Source organism: Aedes albopictus, chromosome 3 (genome assembly GCF_035046485.1).
Source record: "Aedes albopictus strain Foshan chromosome 3, AalbF5, whole genome shotgun sequence".
Taxonomy (NCBI): domain Eukaryota; kingdom Metazoa; phylum Arthropoda; class Insecta; order Diptera; family Culicidae; genus Aedes; species Aedes albopictus.
In genome coordinates, this window is record NC_085138.1 from 412,150,500 (window position 1) to 412,164,488 (window position 13,989).

Genomic DNA, 13,989 nt, shown 5'->3' on the forward strand with positions numbered 1-13,989 from the left:
GAATGCAGGTAAGCTGTTTAATAAAAGTGAAAACTATTAATTGTACATGTAAACATTACATAAATTTCAGAGGCCGAGTGGTGGAGGAACTGGTCAGAACAAGGCATTTGCATTTACTTTGGTCGTAATTGATTGATGCACCAAGCGGTAAGAAGAAGAAGTTTTGACATCCAAGCGGTGTGCCGTTTACATCCATCGACCAATCAGCGTCGAGGATCTCATCGACGGCACACCGCTTGGATGTCAAAACTTCTTCTTCTTTTCGCTTGGTGCATCAATCAATAGAAAACATATTTTTTTGCCCAAAATAAATTCAGTTCAATCCCAGTGTTGCACTGGAAAGAAACCGTGTAGATGGATTCTGCAGTAGTAGTTTATGTTTTGTTGCTTTGAGGGGTAAACAAAATAAGCTTCAAACAAAAAAAAAAATATTAATTCGCATCCAGTGCCGCGACCGCGTCCGCATTTTCCTACATTTTTGCACATTTTCAAAGTTTTGTTAATATTTGGAAGTTTCATAGCAATTTGTGTTCATTCATTATATACGGCAGACACCATGACGGCATTAAAGGTAAGAAAGGACTGTTTATTCTGTTATATTTTCGGCAATACAACTTTCATCCTGCCCATCATTTTCAGTTGGATCTGGACGATCTGCTGTCGGACATGCACTCGCTCAAGATATCGGCTTTGAGCAATGCGGCCCGCATTTCACCACAGGTTCGTGGTCGCACAATTGGCCCCGGCTGTTTCCGGTCCAGCCCGGAAAAGCATGAATCGAATAGTGGCGGTGAGCGAAATGTCGAGCTCGTTGCATTGGAGACCAAATTCGCTCCGGATCTAAAGGTGACGATAACGAACCGCTTGTCGTCGGATGCAGCGAAAGGGGGAGGCAGTACGCCCAACTCTCGGAAGGTGGACATCAGCGACTGTCGGGCGGTGTCGTTCCAAATGTACCATCAAGAACTGGAACGGAAGCGCCTGAAGGAGATGAAGCATGAGGTGGATCGAAGGCAGGCCAGGATCCGGGAGGCGGATCGTGCGCGGGACTTGCAACGGGAAGAGCGTATTAAGAAGGCTGAGAGCGACGCTGCTCGGAAGGCTCAGGAGAGCGAACTGAAACTGCTGGAAGCAATCCGAGAACAGGAGCGGATTGCGAGAGAATTTGAGGAAAAGCGTAAGGCGGAAATTGACGAGGAGAACCGAAGGCTAGCGGAAGTCTCCCAGCAGTTGAAGAAGAAAGAAGAGGAGGTTAAGAAGAAGCATGCCATGTTCGATGCAATCCGGTTGAGCCAGGCCAACTTCCGGAAGTCGACGGATGTCTTCACGAAAACGGTGATGGGAATCGGTAAAGAGTATTCCGCCCAGTTGAATATGCAGAAGAAGACGGTTCAGGGCTTGGTTAAGGCATTCGAGCAGTTGCTTCATAATGTTAACGCCACCAGGGAAGTCACCCAGCAGGAAGTGGACAAGGCAGCGGAGCTGTGCAAATCAATAGAGCAGACTAATGCGGAAATAGTGGAGATTATCAATCGCATCCAAAAGGAGATAGCCGATCGATTGCAGAAGGAAGAACAACAGAAACAGGAACAGCAGAAAGCAGCCCATGTGGCGCAGGTTCCTTCTCAGGACACCACCGATACTTCTCAACAGAAAGCTGCTCCTCAACCGACCCAATCTAATCAGTCGGATCCACTTTCAGCTTATGCATCCCAGGAAAGCCGAGCGTTTTACAGGGAAATCAAAACCTTTTACGAGCAGCACCAAGCTGCGGTCAAAGCCCTGCAGGACGATCCCTCGATGAAGACGTATCGGTTCCAGTGCTCCAAGGTGATCACCACTCCGGTCAATACCATTTCCTCGCTCAACTTCAAGGACAAGTTCAACCAGTTGGACGCTTTTCTGTCGGGCCAGCCGGCCAAAACGGGCGATGTGGCGATTACGATTGACGCACATCCCCTCGGACGGACCTACTGTATGATGTTGCTGGCGAAGAAGTTATTGGTAAGTGTTAGCGTTGTCATTCCTAATTTTGGAATTAGTGCCACCACGTATCCTAGTACTAATTTTATGTTTCACTTTCCAGGGACACGCTGATTCTATGGTAAGCAGCAACGCCCCCGCCGCCTTCCCGTTTGCGGCCATCATCGTCGGGCTGTGGCAAAAGTACCCCGAGTTCGGAAAGTTCTTCCTTGCCTACCTGCACAAGGAATGTCCCTATCTGGTGCCGTTCTTTTTGCCCCAGCTCGAGGGTCAAAGCCAGGAGGATTACCTCAAATCCATCGGCTACCGATTCACGGACAACGTCCTGGAGAAGCAGGATCAGTACCTGAAACGGGTCACCGGTTTCGCACGGTTATACGCGGCCGTTGTAGTGACCAGCCCGCGACGTGGCGAAGCGGCTCCTCATCCACACGGACTGGAGTGCGGATGGCGCTGGCTGTGTAACATACTGAATTTGAGCCCCCTACCGGATATTTGTGCCACCGTACTGACCGAGTTCCTACAGAACGCGGGGCCTTCGCTTTGGGCTACCTATGGTAAACAGTTCGTCAAGGTGCTTCGGGTGATGCAGGAACAGTATCTGCCGGCGCTGAACAAGGTGGACGAAGGTGGGCCCAAGGCACGGCTGGAAGGGCTCATTGCTAAGATCACCACCGAAGGGAAGATAGATCGACCCGAGGGGATGCTTAGTCCGGATTTTTGGTGAAAGGGTACTGGAATGTAGGAATGCTGTGTTATGTGTGCGCGTATGCCTAATTATTACGACGTTTAGTTATACAGAAGCGATAGGTGTATTTGTTGATAAAAAATCACGAACGGATGTTCAGACTTTTCCTTTGAAAGAACATTTCCCTCGGTTAAAATGTTTTGGTATAATTTTGGTATTTTCTTACGTTATTATTATGTTACTTTTCAATATTTTTGGTAATGAATTATTGTTGACAGGTAGTGAATTACATTGGGTGGAAACAAACATTTTGAAAAGATTAAACTTTTTCTGTTTGCTAATAGTTTTCAATACACTTATTGGACTGTTTAATTTATTTCAGTTATATTATTATTTAGTTAAGGATGTTGAAAAACATTTTGTAGACTGGGGCTCAGGATGACGAGAAAATATGCAATATTATACTTTCAATTACAGAGAACTTTATTTTACTCTTGATCTCGTGGGAATGTGTGAAAGAATGAGGTACCCGTCAGACTGGTAGACGGTGGTGAGAGCGGATATCCGATTGCTGTCATTGTCAAGCAGGGGCTAGGGGTGTTCGTGGTTACCCGAGCAAAAAAGTTTATCTGCTATAATTTAAGAATTCCTTATGATAAATACGCAATATGCGAATTTTTGAATTCATGTGTAATAGCATAATGCGTATGCTGAAGACCCGAGGCTAAAGATCTGTGCCTGTCATTAGTACAGAAATCTATGTTCAAGAATCATGCTAATCTTGCAAAACTAAATTGTAAGTTACTTTATGATCAACATCATACATATATCGCTCTTCATCAAGGATATACAAAATGAAAACAAAAATAATATTATTCTCATTACAGAAAGCTTCAAACGTGACGTCGAAGGCATCAGGATGTAATGATACTAGGGGTAAGTTATTATTATGCTAAACGTCGAATTTTCAATTGCATACGTCCAAACATCTATTGATTCAAGATAAAACTGAATGAACAATATTTCTCCATAATAAACGGTTCGTGGCTGCCGTTCTCCATCCTCGGTCACGCCCGATGCTCGCCAGTTCACGCTCCACCTGATCCGCCCATCGTGCTCTCTGCACTCCACGCTTCTTGTGCCAATCGGATCTGTCGCGAACACCAAATTTGCAAGGTTGTTTAGCGGCATTCTTGCAACATGTCCTGCCCATCGTATCCCTTCGGCTTTGGCCACCTTCTGGGTGCTGGATTCGCCGTAAAGTGAAGCGAGCTCGTGGTTCATCCTTCACCGCCACACACCGTTCTCCTGCACACCTCCGAAGATCGTCCTTAGCACGCGTCGCTCGAAAACTCCGAGTGCTTGCAGGTCCTCCTCGAGCATGGTCCATGTCTCGTGCCCGTAGAGGACCGCCGGTCTTATTAGCGTTTTGAACATGGTGCATTTGGTGCGTGGGTGAATCTTTTTCGACCGCAGTTTCTTCTGGAGCCCGTAGTAGGCCCGACTTCCGCTGATGATGCGCCTCCGAATTTCACGGCTCACGTTTTTGTCAGCCGTCAGTAAGGATCCGAGGTAGACGAATACCTCCACCACCTCGAAAGTATCCCCGTCTATCGTAACATTACTACCCAGACGAATCCGGTCGTGTTCGGTTCCGCCTACCAGCATGTACTTTGTTTTTGAGGCATTCACCACCAGTCCAACCTTTGCTGCTTCGCGTTTCAGGCGGGTGTACAGCTCTGCCACCGTTCCAAATGTTCTGGCTATAATGCCCATGTCGTCCGCAAAGCACACAAATTGGCCGGATTTTGTGAAAATCTTTCCCCGGCTGTTGAGCCCGGCTCGTCGCATCACACCTTCCAGAGCGATGTTGAAGAGTAGGCATGAGAGTCCGTCACCTTGTCGCAGTCCCCGGCGACCTTCTTTTCTTTTGTTGGGTACGAGGGACTTTAACCCGAAGGTCATTCGTCCCTAAAGTCCCCGGCGAGATTCGAATGAACTGGATAGTTCACCCAAACCCTTACGCAGTTTTGCACACCGTCCATCGTTGCTTTAATCAGTCTAGTCAGCTTCCCAGGAAAGCCGTTTTCGTCCATGATTCTCCATAGCTCTGCGCGGTCGATACTGTTGTATGCCGCTTTGAAGTCGATGAACAGGTGATGCGTTGGGCCCTGGTATTCACGGCATTTTTGGAGGATTTGCCGTGCGGTAAAGATCTGGTCCGTTGTCGACCGGCCGTCGATGAAGCCGGCTTGATAACTTCCCACGAACTCATTCGTTTTAGGTGACAGACGACGGAAGATGATCTGGGATAGCACTTTGTAGGCTGCATTCAATTTAACCATTAAAAAATGTAAAATGTACACAAAATCGAAGTACATAAAATCGAGGGCCTATATAATCTAGGGTCCACTAAATCGGGGCATACCTGTATATAAGGATTTTAAAGGGATTCTCCTTATGGTCTAGAGAGTCCCTTTCAGGGTTCTAGCGCATCCTTCTCAGGACTCTAGGTCAGACCTTCTCTGGTTTCCAAGCATTTTTTTTTAGAATTCCTCTCAGGATTCTAGATTGATTTCTTTTAATAATGTAGAGAATCCCTCTCAAGGTTCTGGGGCAACCTCTTTTAGAATTCTAACGGGATGTCTTTCAATACTGCATGAGAATTTCTCTTAGGATTCTAAGAGATCCCTCTCAGGATTCTGGAAGAATCCGCCAGGGTGCTCTGGGGATATCCGTCTAAGCATTCTGGGAGAATCCCGAGGAAAAACTTCTCTCAAGATTCTGAGCCAATCACATGATTCAGGGAGAATCCATCTCGTGAATCTGAGGAAAACCCTCAGGATTCTGGAAGAATTCCTATTGAACATTCTGAGAGTATCCATATCAGAAAACTGGAGTAATCTCTCGCAGGATTCTAGGGATTTTTTTAAAAGAATTCAGGGAGAATTCCTTTTTACAGAGTCTTTCTCTCTTTTCTAGAATAAGGTCTCTCAGGATGCAGGTGTGATAGTTTTCAGCATTTTGAAGGAATCTCTCACAGAATTTTAGAGGAATCCTCACAGTTAAGGAAGAGTCTCTTTTAAAAATATGGAGAATTTTTTCACAGCAATATTATATGGGAATACCTATCAGAGTTCATAGGGAATCTTTGGATTCTAAGGGAATTCATTTCTGGATTTTGGGGTTTTTCCTACCAGGGTTCCCTACCAAAGGTGAAATCCCTTTCGGGATTATAAGAAATTTCTGGATGATCTGCGTTTATTCCTTTAAGGATTCTGAAAGACCCTCACTTAGGATCCCACTCAGAATTCTGAGGAAATCTTTCTCAGGAAGTCCTCTCAGACTTCTTGGAGAATCATACTCAGCATTCTTAGAATTGTGGCGAAATTCCTCTCAGAATGCTGGGGCAATATTTCTTATGATTCTGGGGAAATCCACACAGGATTCTAGTGGCATGCTCCTCAGGATTCTGCGTTAGATCCTTTTAAGATTCTGGGGGAATATCATTAAGTATTATTTGGATACTTTTCCCGAGATTCTTGTAGTTCCCGTCAAGATTCTGGGGAATTTATCTCCTGATTCTGGAGAAATCCTCGGGATTCTGGGGCTATATTTTTCAATATTCTAGGACACTTTCCTTCAGAATTATTAATTATTGAAGAATTTCTCACGAGATTCTGGGCAGAATTCTCTAGAGAAATTGGTACTTTGGAGAATCCCTCGTAATTTTTCTGTTTTATGTGGGAATACTTTTTAGAACTTCAGAGAATCCTTCACAAGATGCTGGAGAAGTCCATTATAGAAGTTTTCGTAATCCCGTCCAGGAAGAATTCTTATCCGATTTTCGGAAAAAAATCCTTAGGTTTCTAGATATATTTCTCTTAAGAATCTGGAAGAGCCCTTCATATGATCCATCTCAGGATTCTGGGAGAATCACTCGTAGAATTCTGGAGAATACTTTTCGGGATTCTGGCAGAATTATTCTCAGCATTTTAAAGGATTCTACCCAGGGTTGTAGGGGAGTTCTGGAAGCATACTTGCAAGGATTCTGGAGGAATTATTCTCAGGATTCTGGGAGAATCCTTTCTCCAAGAATTCTGTGAGAGTATACATCAGGTTTTTTTGGCAATCCAGCCCAGTATTTTGAGGGAATCTTTTCTGACGGTTCTGGAGTAATCCTTCTTAGGGTTCTAAGCTTCCCTTTTCAAGATTCTGGGTCATTTCTTTTAAGTTTCTTGGGATGAATTTAAAATTCCGAAAATCTTTTTTTAGAATTTTTCACAAATAAATTTATCTCAAGAATGTGTAAGAATCACTCTTGAAATTCCTCTCAGGATTCTAGGAGAAATCATCTTGGGATTCTGGAACATTTTGGGAGAATCCCAAGGGGAGCTTCTCATATGATTTTGAGATAATCTATCACATGATTCTGGAAGAATTCCTCTCGAGACTCTGAGACTATCCGTCTTGTAGATATGGACTAATCTCTCTCAGAAATCTAGGAAATCTAGGCAGAATTCAGAGAGAATACCGGAAAAGTCTTGATTTCTTTTCTACATAATGTCGCTAAGGATTCCGGTGTAATCATGTTCAGCATTCTGAAGAAATCTCTTTCATAATACAAGAGGAACTCCTTTCAGAATTCTGGAGCAGTCTCTTTAAAGATTCTTGGGGAATACTTCTCAGAGTTCTGGGGAATATCTAGATCTCAGGATTTTTCTTTAGATTCAAAAATATAAAATTTCATTTTTAGGGGTCTCCAGTTAGCCTAGTGGTTAAGGCTATGGATCGCCAATCCGGAGACGGCGGGTTCGATTCCCGTTCCGGTCGAGAGAATTTTCTCGATTCCCTGGGCATAGTGTATCATTGTACTTGCCTCACAATATACAAAGTCATGCAATGGCAGGCAAAGAATGCCCTTCAATTAATAACTGCGGAAGTGCTCAAAGAACACTATGTTGAAGCGAGGCATGCCAAGTGGGGACGTCGAGCCATAAAGGAGAAGAAGAAGAAATATCATTTTTATTTTTCGGAATGCACTGTTTTAACGTTATATCCATTTTCGAATCAGAGTCGCGCAATGTACGATGTGCAATCTCCAATTTTAATATTGAATTTATTTAGACAAGTAAAACATACCATAAACTTGAACTACTTGCAGCAAACGAATCATTTTTTAGTTTTGTAATATTTTATAATATTGAATCGATGTGAAAGCAGATTTGCCTCGAATCGATTCACAAAAATCGATGTTTCAGCCAGATTTGCCAAATGTTAAACCATATACATTTAATATGTGTAGTGCAGTCAGAAAATGGCGGCGCAGGTTTTAAAATTAAAAATTTGTTCCATGAATTTTAGTGCCGAAAAGGGAGGGGTGTAGTGCGCCTATTCTTTTTCTAATAATATCCTTCTACCACAGACAAACAGACGTAACTCTTAGAGGATATTCATTAGAATTTTTTGCCCGGTGTCTTTGTCATGAGCACACTGCTAAGGGAACGTTCAAAAATTATGTCCAACATTTGGGGGAGGGGGGGGGGTCTAGAAAAGTGTGACAGTACGTGTATTGGGTATAGGAAAATTGCGTGACAGAGGGGGGAGGGGGGTCTAGAAATCCCGAAAAACGATGGACGTACTTTTTGAATATTTCCTAACTGTTGGTATAACCGCGCGAGACACTGTCGGCCATGATGAATTTCGATTTGATGTTTGTCTAACACGCACACTACTACACAAATCGCCTGTAATAGTGGTTTCGCAGCGTGGCGTCACGAACACTAATGCAAATCTACTGGTTGAAAATATCAGGGGGATGACGAAGGGCCACAATCAGGAACCCAACATTCGATTCAACATGGCGTCAATGTTTTTGTTTTGATTGCTTTATTTATGGCAAAAAAGCGCTTGAAACATCGACACTGCTTCGCTACTACATATAATATGATAAAGATATATGGTATGATATAATATGATAAAAAGAAAGAGAAACAATCATCAAAACAACAATTTCGCTTGAAATGTGTAGGGTAAACAGGTATAATATGCCCCCCCTAAACAGAAATGATAATATATCTGAAACTGGCGCCTTATTCCATCTACTGTTCACTGCAAATCGTTGTTACTAAAGTTAGTGAAGTGTTGTTTGCGAACTTTGCCTTTGGAGAGGTGGCTATGGAAGCTTTGAAACGTTTTTCGAAAACGTTCCAAAATTTGCCTTTTCAAAACAAACGGGGCAATACGCCCCATCAAAAGAAAAACATCCAGCCCCGTAATAAAACTGTACCAGGGGATAATTCCACCACATGCTTATCCTACGAGGGTCTTTCAACAAGTGTTTAACTGCATAAAAGTTGCAAAGTAACACAAGCGAACAGAACTAGCTTCGTTTACAAAGAAGTCACCTCACAAGAGGTAAAATATTACGCCAAAAGCCTCGATTTCAGACTTTTTGATATTTTCATTGCTTTTCTGTACCAATCCGCTAACGGACCAGCTTGATGGTAATAATTCTTCAATATTTAAGATTCCTTATCGATCACGTATGCGAAAAGCGCTTGAATCGCTAGAAAATGAAGAGGGGCGTTTTGCCCCGGTGGGGCGCATTATACCCTTTTACCCTAATTTCCGAAATAAGCACTAGCAACACACGAGCCGCACACCCGAAAATCAGGAGCAAGTTAGGGTATACTGTCCAGAAAGTGGGTACCCAAACGCGCCGTACCAAAAACGATGATGGGTGGAGCGGTGATGTACCGAGTTTGACAGCTGTGTCACCCCACTGGGAAATATGCCCATTTGATTTTGCCGGGAACAGCTGATTTTTGTTTACTATTTTCAACCAGTAACTCAGGTGGTGTTCGTGTAGTGCCACGTGTACGTACACGCAACACCACTAAAATCAGAAACCACTATTCTCGTTTGCATCATTCAGCAACGTGTACACTGGCAAACGTCAACGCGATCGAACACTGGAACCTCTGTTGGAAGGATCGCGCAAATCAAATGAAATTGATCGTTAAGGTGTCATGATGCATCACCAAGCTTTCTACGAATCATTGACTTTTTGCTTTTCAATGATTGTTTGCCTCGCGTTTTTGAAGTGATAAAAAACTGTCAATTGGATTTTTAGGGGTATCCGGATTATTTTATAAACAGATTTTCCACCCAAAAATTAGTCGAAATCCAAAATTTCATAATTTTTGGAAAGCGGGAACTATTTTTAAAACAACACAAGATCTAACCTTTGGTTAGATGTCAACGTGGAAAAAAAAGTTGAATTTTGAATTATTCATTGCCAAAATTTCCTAAGTGTGTTGAAAACTACAGTGGCGCTTACGTCAACTATGCGAATATCAGAGGCGACGCATGGTCTAATAGGGGACCTGTTCAACATTGAGGATAAATTCAAAATTGGAATTTGGTACACTTATGTTAAAGAACAGGTATGAAAGATGAGAATTACATATTATATGCATTCCAAAACTGAAAGTGGTGCACTTTTCTTCTGAATAATCGTAGATTTGTTGGAGCCAAAACGAATTCAAGGCCGTTTGACTACAGACGTCAGTCGTTTAAGTTTAGCATGGTACATACTTGGAGTTTTGGTTTATTTCCCATTCTACTACTGGAAGAAAGCTTTCGTGAAACAACAAATCTTTCACATGGCCACCCTGTTGTGATGCTTGAATGTCCGTCTGACATGATTAATGAAACATGCAATAAAACTACTTTTCCAAATACATAGTGAGAAAGATTCTGAAATGGACCTTAATCAATCTAATCCTTACGATCATCTGGGTTAATTTGGTTCAATCACAGAGAACAGACATCCAGGCTAGAACAAATTTCATTCGGAAAGTTGTGTAAGGATTTAAATCTTTACTTGAGTAAGGTTGCAAACCAAAACACGATGACAACACTAACGCCATCAAACACCATATTGCCACAGTCAGTGGTGAATTGAAACATTTCAAGTGGTGAATTATATTAGTATGGGAAATAACTCGTTTGCAGCGCCACGCTATTGCCACTTGTGTTGCCGATTTCAAATGGCCGTTAAATTCCTTACACAGTTTCGGAACTGGACTTGGATGTCTGTTCTCTGTGGTTCAATGTTAAAAGCCGATTAAAATAAGTTTTTCAGTTCTGTTTGAAAATTAAAGGACTGGGGTATCAGTGCCATTACTAATCTTACGCTACCAAACGCATTCTATCAGAAAACAAGTGATGTGTAGAATGAAAACGTGCTACAGTACTTTTTCGATTATATCACGAATGAAAAAAATAATCGCGTGATATACTGGAGCGTGATAAAATTGAAACAAATTTTTTGCGAGTGTTTTTATTACCCAAAATACACCTAAATACAGAAAAACAAATAAAAATCGAACGAAACATCAAACCACGTAATGGAAATTGAAAATTTCAGGCAGTATTTTGAAAAATAAATTTAGCCAACCGTCAATAAAGATCAAGAAGTTTGGTATATAGTAGACCGGCCCACATTTGTATGGCGAGAAAAAAAGTTGGAAAAATTCACGGGGCACCCTCTAGAATCGTGCCTTTGGATGAGAAGAACAATCTGTGAAAGATTCAGCTCAATCGGTTTAAAACTGAGCTGGCGCAAATGAGTTGAAGGTTTGTATGGGATTTTCAGTCCAAATATATGGGAAATTGGATGGCCTACAGTCTCTCACTCAGTACGCCGGTTCAGCGAGTTCGATTAAGCTCAGCATTGAAAGAATGGTAGTTGATACCCTAAGGAACAATTTTGTAGAAGACCATCTATATATATAAAAATGAGTTTGAAATTCCTTTGAGGCAACAAAACTCAAGAACGGGTGGGCCGATCAGCATGAGTTTTGCACGGCTCGATTCGTACTCACGGTGGCTGTGTTTATATATACAAAAAGCTACGAAAATCAACCAAAAAAGTAACAAAAATGATAAAGTACTGATTTTTCATAAGCTGGGAAGGAAATCAACATGATCTAAAATGAAACCAATCTAGAGTGCGGTGTTATTTTGAGCTCAACAGTTGTCAAACAACACCAACTTGGCAAGACAAAGTTTGCCGGGACAGCTAGTATCATGATAAAACTTAATTTAGTTGCAGTTTCAGCTGACGAAAGCAGGATGAGGACATCTTTCCCCTGTTTACTCTCAGTTGTTACATGCAGCACGTGTTTGTCGGTCGAAGCTTGCGCGCTACATCACTGGGAGCTTGTTCAACAGAAAAAGTTGAACTACGGTGCGGTGTGCTTGTTTTGCTTCTCAGCCGTTTCACGGTGGCTAGTTGGGCGACTGTCTTATAGTGGTGGGATGGGTGGTACGCACCAGATTTTTTGTTCTAACGGAGACGCAATGTATTAAAGTCTTCTTTTAAGATTCTGTGTTAATATAAATATGTTGCAAAAAACCTTTTTGCCACTTCTCATCGTAATAGGCCATTTTACCTCACGCAAATCTGCCAGGAAAAGGTCTACTTTCCCACACCAAATTAACAGTGCTGTAATGGTTCATTACAGCACTGATTTGCGTTGCGTAATGAACCATTACAGCACTGTTTCCAGTTTTGATCAACTTATTGATGCTTTCTGGACGCAGGTTTGAAAAATTGTGACAACTGTACTGTATAACCTGCTGTGATCAGATTTCCTTATGCCGTTTTTCTTTATTATCCAGTTCCAACCTGGGTTGGAACTGGATCAGATCACAGTTTCAACCCCAACCCGACTTCGGTTTCGCTTGTACTAAAGTTTGTTTGACGTTGTTTGTTTACACATTTTCCGCCAATCCAGTTCCAACCCAGGTTAAAAAAGAAAAACGGCATTAATCATGGCTATAGGGCACTGCATTGTTTTGATTTTGTATGGGATTTTGACGTTTCTTGGCCTTGTTGTTTACAAAGTCTCTGTAAGAGTGAAAGAGAAGGAAAGAATTCCATGCAGTGGCCTATGATTATCAGTGTGCAGTCTGATGAAACAGTTTTGTTAAAAACTATACTCAAGTGGTAATTTATGCAGCTGCAAAAAACGTTGTACGCAACTCGGTGCAGAACTCGATTTTTACAGCACTCGTCGTAATTATCCAACTCGGCAAGCCTCGTTGGATAAATTTACGGCTCGTGCTGCAAAAATCTTCATTCTGCACCTTGTTGCGTAAACTACTATAAATGCATTGGCTTTGACGGAAGCAAAAATGCACTCACTCTAATGGGAAATCCCATTTGTATCTGTCACCGTGTGCGACCAAAAGTATAAACAAACGTGTTTTGTCTCGTTTTTTCTTACGTTTGCCATACGACACCCGCCAGGCGGCAGCACTGCAACGCCGTCAAGGCCTATATGCCAAGCCGTTTTGAAGAGTGTTACGTCTGTTTGTCTGTGCTTCTACCATAGACACCGTGAGTGGTCAAGCGCTGCGATAAGTCCTGACGTCGATAATGTCGGAGAAGTGCCGTCCGTGCCTTCAATCATAATGACATTATGACATTGAAGCAGGAATCGTTTTTATCGATATTTTTTTTTCAAAAATGATGCTGTATTTTAAATTGTTAATTACAAAAGCTAAGTTTGTCTACATTTGACGAATGAATCACCGAGGTTTTAACTGTTCAAACATCGACAACTGCTTTAGCGATTTATTAAAGTGTCTTAACCCTGACTTTGTTATCTTTCTGTTCCTCTCAAAACAAATTCAAATCTTTCAAATTGAAAACATATCTCTTTCCCTTCATAGCACCGAACGATAATAATTCGAAGTCAGTCAATAAAAAGGAGGAAAAACTTTGTTCCACTACCGTATTGTTCGCGCAGAACCCAACAACCCAAAAGAAGCAAGATCGGTATGTCACGATGTCATTCCGTTCGGAAAGAGGCGCATCATCTCGGGATGCATCCGGTTTGACATCAATTACATCATTGCTTGCGCTATGATGATGCCCTGGTCAACAAAGGGTGCGGTGCATCGGAAGAATTTGTTTCCTTTATTCTGACGTTTGTGGCTGCGGCCTACTACGGCCAGTCATCAGTAGATGAAAAGGGGACGAACACTTTTCCGCTCTTCCGTTTCTCATTTTCTTCTATAAGATGGGCTTGTAAAGTCAGATGGGATGTATTTTTTCGGTTTATTATCAAGAATGATGATTTGGAAGCTGAATCAGCTTCTTATTTTTTTCTTTATTACGTATGCAGCATCTGTAAAGACGGCGGATGAAAGACAGATCGTGGCATATTGTTCGTATTTCGATTTTTCATGTTTAAATAGGACATACTGTATAGACAAAATGTTTGTTGCAAGGTTTGTTATTC

At 42.1% G+C, this 13,989-nt stretch overlaps 1 protein-coding gene across 1 annotated transcript; it reads left to right on the forward strand.

The window, feature by feature from the left end:
* Window positions 1-408: 408 nt before the first annotated feature.
* Window positions 409-2,824, forward strand: LOC109622242 (mRNA export factor Gle1). Its single transcript, XM_020076494.3, has 3 exons — window positions 409-571; window positions 640-2,004; window positions 2,087-2,824. The coding sequence occupies exons 1-3, from the start codon at window positions 557-559 to the stop codon at window positions 2,708-2,710; spliced, it is 2,004 nt and encodes a 667-aa protein (XP_019932053.3). The 5' UTR covers window positions 409-556; the 3' UTR covers window positions 2,711-2,824.
* The last annotated feature ends 11,165 nt before the right edge of the window (window positions 2,825-13,989 follow it).

What these genes read in the sequence shown, in the direction of transcription:
- LOC109622242 (XM_020076494.3), top strand. An exon ending in TGCTGGCGAAGAAGTTATTG is followed by an intron (nt 2,005 to 2,086) that starts GTAAGTGTTAGC and finishes TTCACTTTCCAG; the next exon opens with GGACACGCTGATTCTATGGT.